At 49.6% G+C, this 20,688-nt stretch overlaps 10 protein-coding genes across 10 annotated transcripts; 6 read left to right on the top strand and 4 right to left on the bottom strand.

The window, feature by feature from the left end:
* Window positions 1-187: 187 nt before the first annotated feature.
* N7489_008831 (uncharacterized protein) lies at window positions 188-3,358 on the top strand (the record flags this gene model as incomplete). The annotated part of the gene is made up of 6 exons (XM_056714581.1): window positions 188-593; window positions 647-747; window positions 1,170-1,492; window positions 2,270-2,480; window positions 2,538-2,614; window positions 3,058-3,358. The coding sequence occupies 6 exons, from the start codon at window positions 188-190 to the stop codon at window positions 3,356-3,358; spliced, it is 1,419 nt and encodes a 472-aa protein (XP_056562203.1).
* Window positions 3,359-3,979: 621 nt separating this feature from the next.
* On the top strand, window positions 3,980-4,579 carry N7489_008830 (uncharacterized protein; the record flags this gene model as incomplete). The annotated part of the gene is made up of 1 exon (XM_056714580.1): window positions 3,980-4,579. One exon carries the CDS (start codon window positions 3,980-3,982, stop codon window positions 4,577-4,579), a length of 600 nt encoding a protein of 199 aa, XP_056562202.1.
* Window positions 4,580-4,746: 167 nt separating this feature from the next.
* On the bottom strand, window positions 4,747-5,399 carry N7489_008829 (uncharacterized protein; the record flags this gene model as incomplete). The annotated part of the gene is made up of 2 exons (XM_056714579.1): window positions 4,747-4,879; window positions 4,945-5,399. The coding sequence occupies 2 exons, from the start codon at window positions 5,397-5,399 to the stop codon at window positions 4,747-4,749; spliced, it is 588 nt and encodes a 195-aa protein (XP_056562201.1).
* A 657-nt stretch (window positions 5,400-6,056) lies between these two features.
* N7489_008828 (60S ribosomal protein uL18) lies at window positions 6,057-7,177 on the bottom strand (the record flags this gene model as incomplete). Its single annotated transcript, XM_056714578.1, has 3 exons — window positions 6,057-6,918; window positions 6,988-7,025; window positions 7,175-7,177. 3 exons carry the CDS (start codon window positions 7,175-7,177, stop codon window positions 6,057-6,059), a joined length of 903 nt encoding a protein of 300 aa, XP_056562200.1.
* Window positions 7,178-7,481: 304 nt separating this feature from the next.
* On the bottom strand, window positions 7,482-8,318 carry N7489_008827 (HAD family hydrolase; the record flags this gene model as incomplete). Its single annotated transcript, XM_056714577.1, has 2 exons — window positions 7,482-8,207; window positions 8,265-8,318. 2 exons carry the CDS (start codon window positions 8,316-8,318, stop codon window positions 7,482-7,484), a joined length of 780 nt encoding a protein of 259 aa, XP_056562199.1.
* A 459-nt stretch (window positions 8,319-8,777) lies between these two features.
* N7489_008826 (kinetochore subunit FTA4 family protein) lies at window positions 8,778-9,699 on the top strand (the record flags this gene model as incomplete). Its single annotated transcript, XM_056714576.1, has 4 exons — window positions 8,778-8,943; window positions 9,034-9,202; window positions 9,260-9,322; window positions 9,390-9,699. 4 exons carry the CDS (start codon window positions 8,778-8,780, stop codon window positions 9,697-9,699), a joined length of 708 nt encoding a protein of 235 aa, XP_056562198.1.
* Window positions 9,700-9,805: 106 nt separating this feature from the next.
* On the bottom strand, window positions 9,806-10,306 carry N7489_008825 (NUDIX hydrolase; the record flags this gene model as incomplete). Its single annotated transcript, XM_056714575.1, has 1 exon — window positions 9,806-10,306. One exon carries the CDS (start codon window positions 10,304-10,306, stop codon window positions 9,806-9,808), a length of 501 nt encoding a protein of 166 aa, XP_056562197.1.
* Window positions 10,307-10,756: 450 nt separating this feature from the next.
* N7489_008824 (uncharacterized protein) lies at window positions 10,757-12,287 on the top strand (the record flags this gene model as incomplete). The annotated part of the gene is made up of 4 exons (XM_056714574.1): window positions 10,757-10,984; window positions 11,032-11,668; window positions 11,723-11,814; window positions 11,874-12,287. The coding sequence occupies 4 exons, from the start codon at window positions 10,757-10,759 to the stop codon at window positions 12,285-12,287; spliced, it is 1,371 nt and encodes a 456-aa protein (XP_056562196.1).
* A 756-nt stretch (window positions 12,288-13,043) lies between these two features.
* On the top strand, window positions 13,044-14,461 carry N7489_008823 (uncharacterized protein; the record flags this gene model as incomplete). Its single annotated transcript, XM_056714573.1, has 3 exons — window positions 13,044-13,841; window positions 13,899-13,953; window positions 14,007-14,461. 3 exons carry the CDS (start codon window positions 13,044-13,046, stop codon window positions 14,459-14,461), a joined length of 1,308 nt encoding a protein of 435 aa, XP_056562195.1.
* Window positions 14,462-15,398: 937 nt separating this feature from the next.
* On the top strand, window positions 15,399-19,116 carry N7489_008822 (putative cell wall biogenesis protein Mhp1; the record flags this gene model as incomplete). Its single annotated transcript, XM_056714572.1, has 2 exons — window positions 15,399-15,450; window positions 15,551-19,116. 2 exons carry the CDS (start codon window positions 15,399-15,401, stop codon window positions 19,114-19,116), a joined length of 3,618 nt encoding a protein of 1,205 aa, XP_056562194.1.
* Between the last annotated feature and the right edge of the window lie 1,572 nt (window positions 19,117-20,688).

The raw sequence follows: 20,688 nt of genomic DNA, 5'->3' as shown, positions 1-20,688 counted from the left end.
TAGCATAGGGCACCCGGCATATCTACTGGACATTCCAGTGACCTATTTCTTATCGGTTTCTTCGCCGCCCATTTCCACTGACAAGTGGTATAGCACAGAGTCCCTTCAAGAAAGTGCTTATTCCTGCGGCCCTGTCTCTTCATCATTGCTGTTGCGAGCATCATATTCTTTGTCATTTTGACGCAATATGCTCATCAAATCTGAGAGGCAGTTAGCCCTCTTCGAAACAACACGACGACTTGTTGCCCAGATTGCCAACGAGAAACTAGGAACTCCTACACTTGATCCGTCGGCCACCGCGTCACAGTGCCATATGGTTCTTCGCAACCCCCTATCTGTTGATGGGAAGAAAATTAAATGCCGTATCCGGGACGCGGCCTTTCTTGACGTCGCCGAAGGCAAAATCATCTCAATTGTCCGGCCAGGAGATTTAATCCCACCCGTGTTGCTTCAAACGGAAAATACAGAATCTGTTGAAGAATGGGATCCGGGTAATATTTTTCGATTCATTGGAGATTGGCTGCCAGGCGGGATCACGCAACATGCCCAGGAGACTCTAATTGAAGAGCTTCAAAATTCCGTTGCTAATCAAGGTTGGATCCGAACAGCCGCAATTTGGGACATAGGTAGTTAACCCGGAGGTTAGAAAAATGGCTTGAAATCGCTCGAAAGTCGCCGACACCGTCCCTCGACTCGCCGTTTATTGCATGGGAGAGGTCGATTTATTTCGGTCACCCTACTCACCCAGTAAGTTGAAGTCAACGCGTCAATTGTAATAGAGGATAATCTGACGTATGCGACGTCTGCAGCTGCACAGAACATGTCTTTCTCAACCACCCTTAATACCCGTCCATCCAGATGACCTACCGGATATTACTGCGCCATTAATTTGCTTTGTGTCCGTGCCGCGAAGCAAGCTACGGATTTCAGGACCATTTGACAGAGCCATCCAGCCCCTCCTGGACACACTTGGCATTCCCCGGTCTGCTGAGAGATGCACTGTACCTTGTTTCATCCGGCAGTTACCATCCGTTTTACTCCACTTTCCAGACGCTGTACAGGTCAAGTCCGTGCAATTATGAGCTCAGGCACAGGCCTCAATGCGAACTGTTTCCCTTGAACCCGACTTGGGCTTCCCTTATCACCTTAAACTTTCTCTGGCTTGTCAGATCACATCTTCCCTGAGAACGATAACTCCGTGGACAACAGCACTGGGACCAGTTTTGACAGATATCCTTAAGAGCGTTCTGCCCCCAGACCTTTGGATATTCGACGAAGTTGCAGGTGTTTCTGGTGGCCAGGACAACTTTGATGAGGCACGACACCTGTCATGCATTTTGCGTCATGACCTGCAAGACAGAGCGAGAGAAAATGGAGAGGCGCTGGTAGTTGCTGCAGCGCTGTTCGAGAGACCTATCGATGACCATCGGACATATGCAGAAATTCTATTCGGCCTAAGGAGTCTAGAAGAGATTCGTACATGGTTTAGGAGGTATGTGTGCGCTTTGCGTGAAGATCTCCAATTGGCTTACCGCAATCAATTGCCTTGGATCTAACAACCAGTCACCAGATATATTTCCATCCTGTTTGAGCTTATACTATCCCCGTTAGTCCACTATGGCATTGGACTAGAGGCTCATGGCCAGAACGTGGTAGTTCGCGTCTGTTCCAGGACCAAGAACATCAAGGGATTTGCTTTTCGAGACTTTGGGGGTACAAGATTGCACAAACCCACATTACAGACTATGCACTATGATCTCAGTTCTATTCCCTCGAACGGTGCCACTATTACCCACGACTTAAAGGCCGTATGGAACAAGGTCCATCATTCCCTGCTGCAGAGTCATGTGGGTCATTCTTTGCATGCTCTTGGACTCGAAACAGAGGCGGGTTGGGAAATAGTGCGAGAAGAGCTCTCAAAAGCTTTGTGCTCTCACGCCCGAGGTCGCACGATACGCGATTATTTCTTGAGGGAGACGATGGCTTTCAAGTGCTTCTTACGAATGAAGTTGGCCAGCAAATATCGCGATGTGAGCTTTTAGAGACATACCCTAAGATTTCCGCCTGCCAGCTGACCCTGTCATAGTACCTTGAGAGAGACGTACCGAATGTGGCTCTGAGGCCATAGACGCGGGGTCCCGGAACCGTTCTTGATCAGTTGAAGCGGTGTTGTCCTAGTTGGAATGCCCGTGATGTGTGCTTAAGGGGCAAACTGAGAGACACCCAGTGAAGGGCGTGGTGAATAAGAGTCAAGAAGCCTGTTAAGCAGCGTCCTGATCGCGCGCTGGGCTGCGGGAACAAGCAGCGCAGAAGCAATCGTGGGGTTGATCATCCTTGGTAATGGGCAGGGTGCCGTCATGAAAGGTCTCCTGGTCAGGTCGCAGTTTCCGGTCAAGCCCATGCACATCAGCATAAGCACGGGGTTGGTTATCTTCATCCAGACTGTCGGTGATATATTCGGTATCGTCATATTCACCGCAGTCTACCAGAATGCGCTGTGAACCAAGCTGCACCACCTGGCTTTGACTGTTGGGCAGATTGGGATCATCCTTTCGGATGTGCAGAAGGTGAAGACGCAGTTCAAAGGTGAAATGCACCAGTTGATCATCGAGATGTATGCGGAGAGCTTGCAGAATGGTTGGTGGTGTCTGTTTGCCTGTGTGGTATGTTTGTTAATCAGTTCCGCGTGTGCGAAGCGGCGGAAACTGACCTTTGGGGAATGGGTTATCTACTTAATCTTTGTTAATGAAGGAGAGGATTTCATGTGCCTAGCAGCCATCCAAAAAGAATGAACTAAAGTTTCCCAGAGGCGACCAGTGGTTATCCTAGGATTCCACATTATGGGAGTACTCTGTGGCTGGGGAGGTTCGGGGGCGTGTTTTTCACTAAGGCAATAATACCAACCATCCATGGATATGAAGGAATTGGCACTCGTATTGAAGACTTTCTTCAAAGGGGGTCGCGACATAACATGGGATATGAGTCTCATGTGACGTGTGAAATGAAGCTGAGTCATTATATGACAATACCTAGGTATCGACTCTGTTATGATCCCAGGCTTCCTAACACCGTCGTATACGACCGAGAGGGGAGAGATCATGGTTCCGGAAGGACGGACGACCTTGGGATAACCTTCTTCTGGCCAACACAGTTCATTGATCGAGACAACAGCAACCCCCAGCATCAAGCCATGGTGGATGAATTTGTCGGAGTTCTCGAGAGCTTTTTGGGGACTAAGCGGGTGAATATTAGTCTCGCTGAGAGATGGGAACAGTGCCCCCCGTCGGAGGTGAACGGAAAGCCATTGAAGCAATACCTGTCCAAGGTTGGTATTCAATTCACACTGATTTGGAAGTGAGACTGACCTTGTACCGTACAGAGTGCGTCCTGGTCTATGTGCTATGACTACTATCACGGATTTGACGACTTCCGATCAAAATATAGCTCCAAATATGGGAAGCTTCCATTTGAAGGCCCAGTCTTGCATTATAGATGGTAAGAATTTGATTATTATCAAGCAAAAAGAAAATCCAACACTCCATCTAAGGGAATCGGCAAAGAGGTTACTCCCGACGAGTACAATACCTACCGTGGAGAACTGAAAGTACTCCAGAGTGGTTTGACGAAAACGTCTTCTCACAAGATCCGAACACCCTATCTGAGGGCCATTATGGTTATGCCATATGGCTCTGCTAACCCGAAATATCGGGATATCCCTAATGAGTCGTTTCCCGTGGTCTTGGATTTTCCCTGAAAACTAACTAGATGACCTAAGAGCCCATCAAGTGCTGGAACCATTGATGAAAATTTCATCTCTCCTGTCCTCGGAATCCCTCAACTTGTGCTACCTTGTCAGTATTTCAACGCTTATCTCTTATTTTGGCTCTCCTCGTCCTTGTGAATTACTCACAGTCGTCATCTTCAGTTGGACAAATGCCCTATCAATCACGAATCTCAGGACTATCGCAAGGTATTCCAGATGATGGCTGAAGACATGCGCAAGGCTAGTGACAAGGCCTGGTACGCACCACCAGCTCCATCCGGGGAGGCAGAGTCTCGAACCCAATCTCAGTCTGAATCTCAGCCACTGGATGCCGCCGACCTGCTACAAAGGGCGCGAGAAGCAGCCGCAGATGAGCCGGATATTGACGAAGAACTCCGCTTGTTAGACAAGGCACGGGAAGAGATAGTCAAGGGGCATGACAAGGCTAAAGCTATCCTACGCCAGGGATCGAGCGAAGACTCCCAAGAAGCCCTCAAAGCAGTAGAGAGAGGTGCAGCGGCGATGCTCGCCGACTTGGAGGAGACTGAGTGTTCACTCGTGGCCCAGGCTGAGGATGTCTCTGAGGCATGGACACCCGAAGCTCAAATGACACTGCTGTTACTCATGGAAGAAGAGTCGAGACTCAAGCATGAGAAGGCCAAGTCTCTACTGGCTCCATACGCGAATAGCGCCCAAGGCAGGAGCCTCCGCAAAAAAATTGATCAAATGATTGCTAAGGAGAAACGCTATTTTCAAAGATGCAATGATACACTCCTCGCAGGTGGAAGACTCGAAGATGTAGAGGAAGAACCGTGACTCAAATCGTGCATCAAAGACGCTGATGGCGATAGATAATGGGGATGACTGGAGTGAGAATGGATCGATGAAATACTATGTTCAGTGGAAACTGGAGCAGAGCAAAATCGTGGTATCTGTAGTTTAATGTGAATGTTTTGACTCGATCTATTTCAACCAAGTCTTCCTCAAGACTGCTCTAACTCCCTCACATTCAACTCCGGAGAGCCAATCTTTTCATCGCTGGGGATTCCAGACACCCCAGGCGTACCTAGCTGAGAACGCCAATCTTCCACAGGTGGTGGGCTCCATTCCGCAGCACTATACCCCCCGTTAGCACAAGGACGAACCAGCCATAACCAAAGCCATCAACTAGAAACGCCTACTCATGCTCCCGATCCTCAACCTCCTTTGTCCACCGCTCAGGAAGCGGCGGACGCGGCGGATCTGACGCGGTATGCAGACCATCATGCCCAGCAGTCCGTCCCATATTGTACTGCGCATAATTTGAATCGGATTCCGACCCTGGATTGTCTTCGTTCGCGTCCGGAGCTGAATCTGGAGTCTGTGACTCGAGCGGGGTACCGGCAGCATGGTCTTCGATGGGAACGTCAGAGCTCTCGTGAGTTATCCGACGGCCAACTGGTGTCGATGTAGCATTTGCTCTGCTGGTTCTGCCATTGTCTGAGCCCTTTGCGGAGTGCTTGCTGCTGTGCTGGTTCTGGTGGTTCTGAGGTGTTGTGCTTTCTGGTCGGTGAGGGGTTTGGCACCAAGGGCAATCGAATTTATCTGCGTAGGCGCGGTGCCAGCTTGCGTGGGTATGTTGTTGATATCTTCTCATGGTGGATATGTGGATATGTCTATGTAGATGGGGGGAATATATATACAAGGGGGTGAAATTATTGTGATCTCATGATTTCGGGGACCAAAAGGCTTTTTAAAAGCGGGGATTGCTGGATTGATGGTAAACAATGGAACTATCTAGTCCCCTTTCTTTCGTTTTCTTTTCTTTTTCTGCATCCTTGCTGAACTGCCAGTTGCTGTGCTGGCAATGCACTGGGGCTGGGGGCCACTTATCACAATAATATTGGCGCTTGTGCATGGCGTCGATCTAATATTAATTAGGCTAGTTTTTTTTTTTGGTCTCGCACTAGCACAATAGCATGATGCAATTACAATCATACTCAACATATATACTCGGGTTATACTACACTTTACTGATCCCAGCTACAGGCAGATGCACATGAGACAAATGAGGGAACAAGACAGATGGACATTGGCAGGGGAGCAGTTAGAACTGAGTAAAGAAAATTGCCTTAGATGAACACCGAACTAATTGCTCCCAAGGAAAACCCCCTTCCGATAATAAAAATAAAAAGTGGTATGTGCCATGATCCGTCAAAAACTACATCACATGAATAAAACGCCGGCAGTAGCCCATTCCCTCAATTGAAATATTGGTAGGAACTTTTGGTCGGAAAGATAAGAAGCGAGACGCTTAAGCAGCAAGCTGGCGGATCTTCTCCTCGACGCGAGCCTTGCGCTGCTCGCGGGTGAGAGGGGCGACCTTGTACTTCTTGGACTCGGCCTTCCACTCCTCCTTGGTCTTCTTGGGGCCAGCGTTCTCATCGGCCTTGAAGGGGTCCTCGCGGATGGCCTTGTGGGCATCAGCGTAGATCTCCTCGAGGTCACCAGCATCAATCTCGTTCTCGATGTACTTGATGAACTGGGACTTGTAGCGCTCCTCATCCTCATCGGCGAGGGTCTCCATGTACTCGGAGACGTGAGAGCCGTGAATGTAACCCTTGAGGGTCTCGGCGTCGAGCTCCTCGGACTCGATGTCGTAACCGGGGAAACGGCGCTCGGAGTGGGGGATGAAGATACCACCGTCGGAGGCACCCTTCATGGCAGCGAAGACGCGGTTACCGGTGGAGGTGCGGACAAGACCAACATCGAGGAAGGCCTTGAAGGGGCGGCGCTCACCATCCTCGGTCTCGATGGCCTCGGTGAGAGTGTGCTCACCGTCAGCCTCCTCGACACCCTTGAACTGCTCGTCAAGGTTGAGCTTCTTCAGGACACGGCGGGCAAGGAGCAGACCGGTAGCGTAAGCGGCAGCCCAGTTGGTAAGACCCTGGTCGATACCGTAGCGGGGGAGCTCGTGGGCGTAGGCAGAGGCGAGGACCTTGTCACCGGTGACCTCAGAGTAGACAATCTGGGTGACGATGTCGCGGTTGGTGAAGCGAACGACCATGCGGTACTTGGGCGCGTTGTACTTGTTCTTGGCCTGGGTGATCAGGCGCTTGCGAGCATAGTAGTCGGTCTTACCCTCGCGGCGGCGACGGTACTTAGTCTGGAAGCGACTGTAATTGGAAAAGTCAGCAAACGTAGGCCCCAGAAAAATTAAAAGAATTAGAATATTCTCAACTCACCTGAAGTAGGCGTTGTTCTTGACGGTCTTGGTGAAAGGCTGTAAAGCAAGATCGCGAGTCAGCAATTAACGCTTCAGAAATTACGCCGAAGCAACTTGCAGGGACCCGGCTCCGATATGGATCGGAGAGAGAATAAAATGCAAAGGGAATACATAATGACTTTTTTTCAGCCAGCAGCGATACTCACCATTTTGACGGGGTGTCGAGGGGCGTTGGGGATGGACGAAGAAGAGGAAGGTGAGAAATTTCGTGGGTCGACTTTGTGCGGGATTTCGCTTAGCGTGGCTGCATCCCCCTCCAGAAAGTGAGGTCGGCGACGAGTGGGAACATCAATTTTCTTGACTATGGGGAAAAAAGAGAAAAAGAACAATAAATTCAGAAAAAATTGAGAAAAATTAAGAAAACGTTCTGAATTCTTATTCTCCCTCCTTTCTACATATAATACTGATATTCATCTCGAAATAACCAACTTTCTATGTACAACATACAGCGGCTCACAATCGTGCCTTGTCCTCGTCCAGCAACTGAAGGCCTGTGAGCTTCTCCAGCTCTTTGACCGCATCTTGGGTCTTTCCAAGTGTGACTTTGACCGTACGCATGCCGGCTTTCTTTGCCCCCTTCAAGTTCTCCCCAATGTCATCGAAGAACACAACGTCGTCGGGATTAGATCCGGCCAATCCTCGCCTCTTAGCTAAAGTGTCCATCTCCTGTAACGCCACCTGGTAGATTTTCGGGTCGGGCTTTCGGAGGCCTGTGTGCGCAGAGGAGATAAAGAAATCAAATTGGTTCTTAACGTCAGATGCATTATTGTATTCATGTCCGTCGGGGAATATAACGGTGTTGGATAGAGCGCCCATCAGGAACTGTCCCGATTCTCTCAGTTTCTTCAGAGCTGGGTACATATATCGGTCTGGTGTACGAGATATCCGCATCATCTCCCAGAATAGCCATTCTGCATCCACCGTCGGTAGTGGAGGGATGGTAGAGCCACTTGTGCCTTGTTTCTTTTGAAGTTGTTGGTGGAATTGTTTCCATAGCTCGGGGTTTCTTAGGTCCGCGTTGAACCCCGCAAAGAAGTCGGCGTCCATCTTGATGTCGCCTCGCTCGAGCTTGTGCCAGCTACCGTTCGGCGATGTTCGCGAGATACTGAAATTGACCCATCCTGGTGGGATGTTGTGGGCAATTTCATAGTCAAGAATAGCCTGGAACGGAGATACAACCTAGAGAATTGTCAGAGATATATATCTTCAATGTTCCGGGTCAAGTGGTCGACTTACACACACTCCTCCAATGTCGAACAGTAGGCCCACTGGCCGCTTGATCTCTGCCATCTTGGGGCGATAATGAGGCTGCTGGCAATAATAGGGCTCACTATAAGATATACTGCAGTTAAGATCTGACTCGTAACCCAAACGAGTTGCGATGACCTTGGAAGCGCGACGAATTGAATTACCTTGGAGGCGATCTGGGTCTAAAACATAAAAGACGGTCAGATTGCCGAGGTACATACAACTCTAGACCGAGGATATACTCCACACCAAAAACTTCATTAAATAAATTAGCGTTTTGGAGCCATATTTGAATGATTATACTATGGCTTAATCTGTGTTCCTTAGATCATTTCCCTCATTTCATGGTGGTCTATTACTAAAATCGGTATTGGCCATCCCGCAAAATCACGCTCGTGGGGAGACACGTGATGTCTTATCGATAAGGACGCGCAGGATCGCGGGACTTTTGGAGATTCAACAATGGTACTTTTCTAACACCATTTGAGCATTGTGTTCGAGATGGATTCAACTCGAACTATATCTGAATTGAAATCTGCATTTATCTGGAGTCAAGTCCGCATCTTCTCCGAGAGCCTTGATTTACCCGAAGACTGGCGAAACTATGCTCCCGAAACCACGGAAGGTGATCTGAGTGACAAGGTGGTTGAAGAGGTTCTACACAAAGGTCAGAGCACGAATCACAATCAAACAGCATAGTTCTCTAAACATTTGGCCCCATATATACGATATGAATATGATACTCATAGTCCTATAGTAAATGCAGCTGCTAAGCAGCACAATCGCATTGTTTATTCCTCCCAAGCGATACACCATGTCGCCCAACAGATTGCGAACCTGTACTGGACGTCAGTCAGTCAAGAGGCACGTCGTGGAGATGCTTTTGGTCGAGGCATCGAAAAGACAACGGATTTGTCAAGGGAGATGTAAGATTTCATCAGGTCAATAGTAGAAGTTATGACAACACTGACTATATGGTCCAGGAACATCGCAAAGATGCCAGTGGACTTGGAAAACCAGGAAGCAAGCGAAGAGGAGCACGCAAGGTCAGTTTACAGACACATCCGGATTTTTTCCGATTGAAGTTCCACCTGCCTTACACCAGTCGCACAGATACCGGGAGCTCCGTGAGCGGCTCGTGAGCCTCGACAGTCAACGGCAGCAACGGCAACGGCGCCTTGATCAGTTGCAGCATCTTCGACGATTACTCGAGCCATTTGAAAACCCCCAAAAGGATATTCAGCCTAATCTTATTACGAAGGATGGAGAACTTGTTAAGGAATTGGAGAAAATGCGCATGCTCGTAGCTAGAGTTGGGGGTCGGATTGCACAGCACAAAAAAAGCCGCGGTGTCCCTGAAACCTATGATTACTCACTTCCAGGCTCTGATCAGAGATTGGAAGCCCTGTTGGATATGCCTTGACGAAACCAAAATACCCCATGCCCCCCCATGCGCATAGAATGAAGTTACTTGCGATGCGACACGAATACACATTGTTAACTTGACCCCCCTTGTCCCCCCTTGTCCCCTAAGCCTGAGCTGCAAACTTAAATGCATTCTGAACGACGTTTCTCATTTCTTTAGTCATAGAAAGCGAGTCTATTTGTCCTTCCCGAGCCCATATCCAGGCCACATGCTCGTCGGCGTTTGGCTTGACTTCATCCCCAGGCCGAACCGTCACCACATAATTAAGTTGAAAGTTGGATTGCGATTTAGACTCCCATGCCATCGGTTCGATTCCGCCGATAAACTCTACCACGACTTGGGAGGTCTCCTCGCGGACCTCACGCTTAACGGCGTCAGCGACAGTTTCGTCTATAGGTTCGACGTGCCCGCCAGGAAGCTCCCAGGCATTAGCGAAAGATTCCTCGTGGGGGGCTCGCTTTAGTAGGAGGAGAGATGGGTTCTCTAAATTGTTATTCTGGAAGATTGCAGCCCCAATCACCCAACGCTTGGTGGGATCAAGTTCCTGGGGACTTAGGTTGAGGTGTCCCTTATAGGGGAAGTCGGGGGACGGATTTGCGACCATAGCGCTGTCGTTTTGAACGACAAATATCAAGATGTAATAGCTTGGAAGAGTTGGTTTCCCTAGAACTGTTTGTTAAATACCGTAAATAGGCGGTGAGCTCTACTATGTTGAAAAACCCAGTCAATTTCCATTGGCCATTTTCATACAACAACGCTAACCCTAATTTGGGGTTACATTGCAGATCACTAACCTGCAGCATCTGCACTTAGGGTCCTACCGGAAGAAGCCTAGACCCGTTTGATGTATGTAGTTTGATCATGACAACACTGTCCTCAGTATATAGACCGGTTTTCCAGAAGATACACTGCCTTGAAAGGATGGCTACCTATGCTTGGAAATATCAGTTCCGTCCAAGTTGTTGAAGCCATTGATGTTGTTGAGCTCGCAGAAGGCTGGCGAGCACAGAAGGGACTCGCCGGAGGTGGTGTCGTGATTGATATGGGATATCACATGCTTGATCAGCTCGTTGGGCTCTTTGGCCGGCGGTCTGAGGTCCAGCATGCCGCGGTGATGAAGACACGTCTCGGCAGCTATGATGTGGAGGACACAGCCCATATTTCGGTCACGTTTGGCGATTCTGTCAATGCGACAATCTTCCTCTCTCATTCTGGCATACGGAGCGAGGAAAAGATCTCCATTATCGGAGAGAAAGGCATCTTGACCCTTGGTGGAGAGCTCGTCCGTCTTTCCTTGTGTGATAAAGGCGGCAAACTCACACACACGAGCAATATACTGTTCATGAACCATCTGCCCTTTTGCTTGAACGAGGTCTGGCTAGCTTCATCGGCAGTCCCAACGACTGGGATCTAGACAAGGATGTTGCGGTGATGCAACTCGTCGACGAGATTTACAGGGTGGGAAGTAGTCAAGTCGAGTCCCAGACAGCGCTGAATCCGCTCGAGAAGACCTGGTCATGGCCCAAGGTGACGCCGGATGTCGAGCGCGCCATTAGCGAGCAGCTCCATAATACCCTGAGCATCTACAACAACGACGGTATTTTCGGAAAATTCGAGGAGACATTCAGAACTTTCTCTGATACACCATCTTACCATGCCCTTCTGCACAACTCAGGCACAAATGCACTCCACGTCCTTTACTATGCTTCCGGACTGACCGCTGGAGACGAGGTTATCGTTCCGGTGTACACTTTCCACGCCACCGTCTCCCCGCTCATGCACTTGGGAGTAAAGCCAGTGTTTATTGACGCCCACCCTGAAACTGGTAATATGGACCCGAGCAAGATTGCCAGCGCAATCACCTACAAGACCAAGGCCGTCATTGCCACCCATATGTGGGGTGTTCCATGGGCGATGAAGGAGATTGGGGACATTTGCCGCAATAATGGCATTCTTCTGCTTGAAGGTAGGCAGTTGAAATTCGCTTCTGTCATAGGCCGGAGAACTAACGGATTGATAGACTGCTCGCATGCCCATGGTGCATCCATTAACGGGAAGAAAGTTGGAACTTTCGGCGATGGTGCCGCGTGGTCAATTCAAGGTGACAAAGTAGTGAGCGGTGGCGAGGGAGGTGTCTCCTTGACACCTAACTCGATGTTTTCTATCGACAGCTCCTTCATGGCCATTACAACAAGCGCTGCAAGTCGGAGATCCCCAAGGATCACCCTCTTCAAGATTTCGCCGTCACGGGTGCCGGTCTGAAGAATCGGGCGCATCCACTTGCGATCGCCGTTGCCCACAACCAATTGAAAATACTTCCAAAAATTCTTGATCGCAAGTCGCAGTGCGCGGCTCACTTCATCGAGACACTTGCGTCGATCCCTTTCCTGAAGGCACCCGTCCTTGAATCAGGTGCGAAGTCGGCATGGTACGCTCTGATCTTCCGGTTTGATGGATCCCAGGCTCCGACGGGGTGGACTCGCGAGCTCTATGTGCAAAAATTCATTGCGCGTGGAATGAAGCACATATATATCCCGAATTCAACCAAGCCTCTTTACGACGAGGCCCTTTACAGACGTCCGTGAGAGATTTGGGCCACGTGTATGCACCAGACATGTATGCCGGTGAATGGAAAGCCGCCGATTTTCCTGGGGCCGTTACATTTCACTCTCAAGTTATCAAGTTGCCGGTGTGGGCGTATGAGGAAGATTGGGCCACGGTCAAGGCGTGCGCGCGAGCGATGCTTGACGTTGCCCGAGAATGCATAAAAACCCCCTTGAATTAACTGCTAGGGATGGAGGAAATAAAAACACGGAGACCAGCTTTAGCCACAAGCCGGTTGTTATCACCGGCGCATAGGCCCGCCAGTCCTCTGGAGCACCCCCGTTGATGAATTCGTTTTGCAGTGGATCATACCTCTAATTTATTTTATAGATGGTAGTTTCCTTGACATGATACTTCGATTTCAAGCACGTTGCCCCGGCTACAATGTTCCAATATCTATGTACCTTCCATCAAGTGTAAGACATAGTATAGCCTCGTAGATGTCAACAAAGGACCATAAGAAAGGCAAGTACGTGTCAACTACGACTTGCAGACTCAATTATAGACTTCATAGAGCACGTGCCGTTGCACCGATGATTGAAGATTTCATACTGGGCGAGGGCCAACTTTCTCTCCAAATCTCGACCGTCATTGATCCATTACACTTACATACTCGTCCTCCGCCGGTCGGAAAGAAATAGGCTTCGCCCCACCGGTATGTTGGAAAACCGACTCCCCTAGATGACCGTTTTCTGTCGATCTTCCTTGCAGCGACATAGTTGTTATTTTCTATCTGAATGAGTGCCCTCAAGAAGATGAGGGAGCTTGTTGGAATGGGGCCATCACGTGAATCTTCCCAATCACGTGTTGACCCGACACTAGCCCCACCTGCTAGCGTGAGTAGCGTGAGCTCCCAGCACAACACGATTGTCAACTGCCTACTAGAGACCTGTGATTCTGATCAGAGCTCCTTGGACGAGATTGCCATTGTTACAGACTCGAGTGACAGTGACGATACTGTCCCTGGTTTGAGTGCACCCGCCACCATCGAGGGCGACACTTCCCCCTCCCCTTCCAAGGCTTTCACGCGTGGGCATCGCCGTCGCTCCACGCACGTTACTCGCCGTGACCTTGAGAAGTTTCAATCGGAGGTCCTAGGCGTTCAAAACCACGCCTCTTGGTTCGACGAAGATAACGGCACCAGCACTCCGCGATCCTTCACCCCTGACGACCCTCAACTAGAGGAACTGAACCGCGCTTTTGCCGACGCCGACGTGTCTATGAACAACTCTAGTATGACTACCAACGGTACCGGCTCCGGCAACTTCTCGGGTTATTCCGAAAACAGTACTGGCGCAATGAACATGCCCAACATACCTCCCCGCCAGACTCCATCCCCTTCTCCCTCCCACACTTCGGTCACCACCCAGATCAATGGCGGCGGAATGGGCGCCATGGGTGCGGCAATACCGATGAATGCTGGCCACCAGATGGATTTGCATCACCTCTATGAGATGGTTGTGGAATTGAGCGATGTGTTGAAGAACAACCGGGATGTGACCAAAAACATCGTCGCGAATGCAGAGGAGATTGTGGTATGTGGGACCGAAGAACATTCATTGATATTGGATATTCAGCTAACACACATTTAGAAGAATGGCATTGCCGACAGCTCTAGTGCGAATGGCCAGCACGGCGACAATCTCAGTATGTTGACCCGGGGAATATTGATTCACATCGTTTACTAACGCCTAGAACAGCCGCCCGGATTGCCGAACTCGAGCGTGCCCTGGCCAAGGAAAAGCTTGTGAGTGCCGATCACAAGCACCATCGTGAAGAAAACATGAAGATGGTCCGGGAGTTTGAGACCGCCGTGGGTGTCATGGTCGAGCAAATCCGCAACTACTGCCAGAACAACAACATGCACTACCTTGCCCAGAAGAAGCATTATAACAATCTCCTCCAAGCTGAGCGCGACGCCCACCTGGAAAGCCGACTGGACCGGGACTACTGGCATGCCCAAACCATGAAATGTGCTCAAATGATCCGCACCGCTTACCGCCTCAAATGCGAAGAAGATGATGTCCCTACCCGTGTCATCACTGGTCTGCAGAATGAAGTTCGTGCCTACCGCTTTGCGCTTGGTATGGAACCCGAGAAACCCGAAGAGGAGTATGGCTGGGAATACCTCAAGAATATTCCCGGTCTGGAGTAAATAGGCGCTCGGGTGCGGAAGGACTGCGGAATGTCCCCCATTCCCGAGGTCCGTTTGACGCCGTGATGACTATTTCTTTTTCATCGCATACCCCTTGGAGGCGTTAGTGATTTGTTTTTTCCTTTCCTTTTTTTGTGTCTGCTCGGCCCTTTTCATTTTTCCCACAGGACATGGTGTGGCGTTCTTTAGGTGTTTTTCATAGCGGATACCCGTAGTTATTGAGCGTTATGGTGTTCGGCACCAGTATCCTCCAAATTTTTTTTAGGTCGAAACTAAAATCCTCTCGAACATTCCCGCTCCCCCACCTAATCCACTGTAAACTCCACGATGTACAAGTGTATGTAGCCATGTATGTGTGCGTCCGCCACCGGAGAACCGAACCTTCTCCGGGGCCCAATTCCCCTATTAACTTCCCCCAATGAAAATACACTTCTCAACAGTTGTTAGCCGTAAATTAGGTTACATGCTCACGTGCCCCGATTATGTCACCTCAGTATGCTTAATTGAGGTGCATCCGGAAAGTCTCCCAATGTCACTTTTCCTATCCCCTTTTAGTAACCTCTTGCATGATTTCGCTATGCATTTCTTGCTGAAAGAAGCCATGACTCTGTGTCATTTACTGTAGTGTACTTTTAGCACATCTGGAGAGCTCTCGGTCGCCGATCATACGCCATATTCTACCATTTCCCAGCATTTCCACCTTATTCGTTGGCATCGGGCCTCTAGTGTTGAAAGTTGTCCACCTGATTCTCCTTTCGATACGTTTTGCGATCATCAGTGGAAAGTGGGGGACCAGCCAATTATGCGTCGTTCGATCTAGTTCTATCCAGTCTTTGCGCTCATTGATACGACGCCACACCGCTGATAAACCTTCGACGACTACCTGGGCACTGCGAAGTTACTTCATTTTGTCTCTGACTTCCGAGGGATTTTCAAAATGGAAGGAGTTCAGTCTGTGGACGTGAGCTGGCTTCATCATTCACAAAAAGGCGAGTCCCACTTTTTATGCTAGCACCTCTCCCCAGGTTATGGCAGGGTTGTTGGAGATCCGAAATCGGGACAGCTTCTGACACTCCCGAGTCTCTCCAGATCATTTGTCTCGCACGAAATCTGTATCTGCGAGCGATAAGCCTGGCACAGAGGCAGAGCCAGCGACTTCTCAATCTAAGTCGCACAGGAGATCCCGTTCCAGCAGTAACCCGACACGCCCAACACCGGCCCCCTCCACATCAGAACCGAAGCAAGCTCCCCGGAATGGTACAGCGCCAGTACAGGCGAAACCACCACCAGTTGAGAAGAACGAGGAGCAAAAGCCATCTACGCCATCACCAGCATCGCGGAAGACCGACCCAAAGCCCATCGGACGACGAAATTCGTGGATCTCTAGTCTAAGCTCGAAGTTTTCGTCTGGATCTACCCCACCGTCACAACCTAGCCTGAAGGCCAGTCCTGCGAGTCCGAAAACAACTTCACCCCTCGATACGCATAACCCATTTGGCGCCGCCTACTCCCCAAGGGACAAGGAGGAAGAGAGGAAAGATGACTCAAATCCATTTACTGCGTCATCACCCAAGGGGCCCTCATTCATCCACAATGCACTGCGCAAGTTCTCGTCCAACTCTGGTGGGTTGCCCAAGTTGAACCCCAATGACTCGATCTGCCCACGTCGCGTGATGAACATCGACCAAAATCGCCACCGATGCAAGATTGCGGACTTGAACCAGGCCAAACTCAACCGAGTAGCGTTCTGTGTGGATGTTGAAATCGCGGGTATATCCCATCGGGATGATGACGAGGAGGCTCCCCCAACCAATCAATTACGGCAGCCTCTACCTGAGTCTAATAGCCACAAGTCTAAGAAGGCCGATCTCAAATTGAAGGAGCAAGATGAAGCTGGAGCTTTGAAGCACCCCCAGGCTACATTGGCTGAGAAGGAAAGCGCATCTCCGGCTCCTGCTCCAGCTACCGGTGAGGCGAAGGACCAGTGTAGCTCTCCTCCGACAGATACAACCAGCAAGCCATCTACTGAACCCAGCCCCGGTGGGGAAGGGACTGATCCGACAAGGAAACAAGAGAAGAAGAAAAGGTCTGAGGCGGAGCGGAAAGAACGGAAGGAGAGAAAGCGAAGACAGGCAGTCGCGAATGGTTCTGTTCCATTGCAACTCGATGCAGAGAATGACGAAGAGTATCCCCGAGGCCCAGCAGCAGGTATCTCTCGGTCCAAAACGCAAAGTCACCCAACAACCGATCCAGTCCGTATCTATCGCCGTTGTTGCCAGCTACGTGAGACGCCTGTTCTCAAAAGAGTGGTCGATGAGATCTCCAAGCCTTCATCAACACTGGCCGAGTCACCCGGCACGGTAGCAGCTTTGGATCTGAGCAATTTCCCAATGACCTCACAGGATTTGGCAACGTTCAGCGACTGGCTCGCGGTCGTTCCTGTCCGTAAACTCATCCTTGAAAATTGTGCATTGACAGATACGTCTGTGCGATCCGTCCTTTCAGCCCTACTTGCCACCAAGACGGTAGAGCAGATGCGTTATCGACGGAGACGATCGCGAAGGCCAGATTCTCCAGACTCGAATGATCATGAACGATACGGTGTTGTGGAAAAGCTTTCTCTGAAGGACAATCCGAAGATCGGACGGGAAGGATGGCGTCACATCAGCCTTTTTATTCACCTAGCTAAATCCTTGAAAGCTATCGATTTGTCAGGCATTCCTTTCCCCCAAGGCCAGGTTGCGATCGATGGTTCTGGGACAACAGGCCAACCCCAGTCGCCTATGGCCGACGTGAGCATTGTTTTCGCGAGTGCACTAGCAGAGCGCTTTGCTGGAGATCATCTTGAAGAACTGCTTATGAGCGAGTGTTATCCTTCGGTCAACGCTGTAAAGCAGATATGCCAGGCGACTACCAAAATGGGTCTACGAAGACTCGGCTTTGCGAACAATGGTCTGACGAGAGATGGTCTGGAGCATGTGACTGAGTACCTCAAAGCCGGGCAGTGCGAAGGACTGGATCTAGGTGGCAACGCTATAAAGGATGATCTCGATCTCGTCACGGACGCGATTGAACCTGAGACACCGCTTTATGCGCTGAGTCTGGCAGATTGTTCTCTCAACCCGTCAGTAATTTGCCCATTGCTCCAATCCCTTGCGCAGATTCATAACCTCCGGTTCATCGATTTTTCTCACAATCGTGAATTGTTCTCGTCGCAGCCTAACGCGCTGGGGGCTTTCCGTCGCTTCCTGCCCAAAATGCCGTCTTTGAAGCGCTTTCATCTCGCTGATGTCGACTTGTCACCGGATCATGTCATTGGCCTTGCTGAGGTATTACCGGAATGTCCCAGTCTGTGTCATCTGAACATTCTGGAGAATCAGCAAATTATGGATTTGGCGTCTACCACAGACTCTGTCGCTCAGGAAGAAGCATGTGCTGTGTATGCGTCTATGATGGCAGCTGTCCGTGTTTCACGGACAATCATTGCGGTGGATATCGATGTTCCCAGCGCAGAAAACAATGAAGTTGTCAAAGCTCTAGGGTCACAGATTGTGGCTTACTCGCTGCGGAACCTTGAAGGCGGTGCCATTGCGGAAGAGCTTTCTGACTCTACTTCTCCACTTGTGGATATCCCTGTGCCAGACATCCTACAGCATATTGTCGGACACTCTGGTATTTCTGAGGAGCTTCATGATGATGAAGATGAGGCCGCTCCCGATGAGGATTATGTTATTGGTGGCACAGGTGTTGTCAAAGCATTGGGTGTTTGTCTCGGGAATTTGGACCAGCACGGTCTCGATGTTCTTGGGGAGCAATCTTTACCAGCGAGTGGTACCACAACGCCCCGACGCCGCAAGTCTCGAGGTGTTCCTACCAAGCGGCCTCGCGACATGTCGAAGAATCTGCTGGAATCTGCCCGTAATATCAGAGTCCGGATCCAGTCGGCCCTTATTCGCGAAGATCGTGCTGGTAATGACGCGAATTATCGCCGCCTGCAATTTTTGGACGTGACCTTGCATAGGATGATCCAACGCTTTGAGGATGAATACCCAGAAACTCGTATTGTTCCTCAACTCCCGCCCGCTGCTCCTGTCCCCGACACTGTCTCCCAACACTCTGGTGATGATGATGGAAGCGGGTCTATCGCTGCCGGCGGTAATCTGAACAGCAGTCAGCTTGACGAGACCGCCGGTGATGAGGAAGACACCGACCAATATGCCGTTCGCCTTTCTCGCACTAGCTCCATGACTTCTCTCCACTCTCGGGCCATGACCTCCCAAGAAGGACACATCCACCGCATTGGCCAGAACCTCCGCCGCGATTTCCTCAAGCCGTCTCTAGTTCCTGGCGAACGTGACGAAGATTTCGACTACGAGGACAATAATTCGCATATTGCCGCTCTCCGGCAAAAGCTTGACCTTCTTCACGATGAGCAGTCTCTGTCTCAATTCGATGACTTTGACGCGGACATGGCCTTTAACCATCTCGGGACCACCGTCGATGAACTCTATGCTGCTCAGCAGCAGGACGCTGAAGGATTCGAGCGCTTCAAGCAGTCTCAGATTGCCGCCCAGATCAACAGCGGTCTTCGTCCTAGGGATAAGGTAGAACCCAGGACCGGCTGCGACGAATCCGAGAGCAAGACCTCATCTTAAGTTTTCTTATTTTCATTTATTATCATATTGAGTCATGATCTTGGTCCGTTATGTATTCTTTTGCGAGCTTGCTTCTTATTATACCTGTACATACTCCATGTGCGCATGTCTCTCTAGGAGTATTATTTACATACTCAGCCCGGTCTTTTGTATATACGTGGCGGGCACGAGGAAGGCGGAATCCTGTTACCATTAGCATCGTTGCCACTACATTGTTTCTGCATGACTATGTATGTACATGTGGTTATTTCGGGGCTGTATCAATCTCTATAATTAAAGAATTCCCCCATCTCCATATGTTTTTTTTTCCTTACTAAATTGGTTATTGCGAGTACATCTAAATAGTTAGTTAACGTATTCGGTAAGCGAGTGACGCATGTAAGCGAGTGACGCATGTAAGCGAGTGACGCACCAAACCAAAAACGCGTCAATTAATTTAACTCTTCTTCTTTAACCACCCACTATGCCACCAATTCGCTCTCGGAGCTCTCAAAATTCAATAGAGCAAGAGGGTAGGATCTTATTAGCTATACAAGATTTTCAGAATCAAAAAATATCTTCAATTCGTGGAGCTGCACGCCGTTTTAAAGTGCCTGAGGCCACCCTCCGCCGCCGCCTTACTGGAGTTTTAAAACCGCGCGACTTCTCGCGCAAATTCATATAAATTGACAGAAATTGAAGAACAATCTCTTAAAAAATGGATTCTCTCTATGGATTCCCGAGGATCTGCTCCCCGGCCTTCTATGGTACGAGAAATAGCGAATGTTCTCCTCGAGAAGCGCGGAATCACCCCGGTATCTTCGGTCGGCGAAAAATGGGTATATAACTTTATTAAACGACGCCCTCTTCTATCCTCTCGGTTTTCGAAACGGTATAACTACGAGCGTGCGAAATATGAAGATCTAAAAGTTATAAAGGAGTGGTTTGATCTTGTTTAAAAAACTATCCTTTAATTTAGGATCGACCCGGACGACGTTTATAACTTTAACGAGACCGGTTTTACGATAGGATTAACGGTAACCGCGAGAGTGATTACGAGAAGTGAATACTACGGTCGGCGAGCACTTTTATAACCTGGAAATCGTGAATAGGTGATAGTTATTGAGTGTACGAATGCTACTAGTTAGGCTCTCCCGTTGTGTGTGATTTTTAAAGGTAAAGTCTTTATTGAATCCTGGTTCGACGGCCTCCCGGAAGACTGGCGGTTCGAGGTTAGTCCTAATGGATGGACCTCTAATGAAATTAGACTTCGCTAGCTTGAAAAGCTCTTTATTCCTACTACTTCTTCGCGTACGAAGGGGGGTATCGGCTTTTGATACTCGACGGTCACGGAAGTTATTTAACCCCGAGGTTCGATGAAATCTGCGAGAAAAATAAGGTGATACTAATCTGTATGCCTCCGTATTCCTTATACCTTTTACAACCTCTGGATATAGGCTGCTTTACGGTGTTAAAACGGTCTTACGGCCGGATGGTTGAAATAAAAATGCGGTGCGGATCGAATTTTATTGATAAATTGGATTTCCTCGAAGCTTATCCTACCGCACGAATGGAAGCTTTTAAATCAGAGAC

The sequence above is a fragment of the Penicillium chrysogenum genome (genome assembly GCF_028827035.1).
Source record: "Penicillium chrysogenum strain IBT 35668 chromosome Unknown utg000005l_segment0_segment0, whole genome shotgun sequence".
NCBI classification, from domain to species: domain Eukaryota; kingdom Fungi; phylum Ascomycota; class Eurotiomycetes; order Eurotiales; family Aspergillaceae; genus Penicillium; species Penicillium chrysogenum.
Note: the sequence above shows the minus strand (reverse complement) of the source record. Positions and strands in the feature narration are given on the sequence as shown.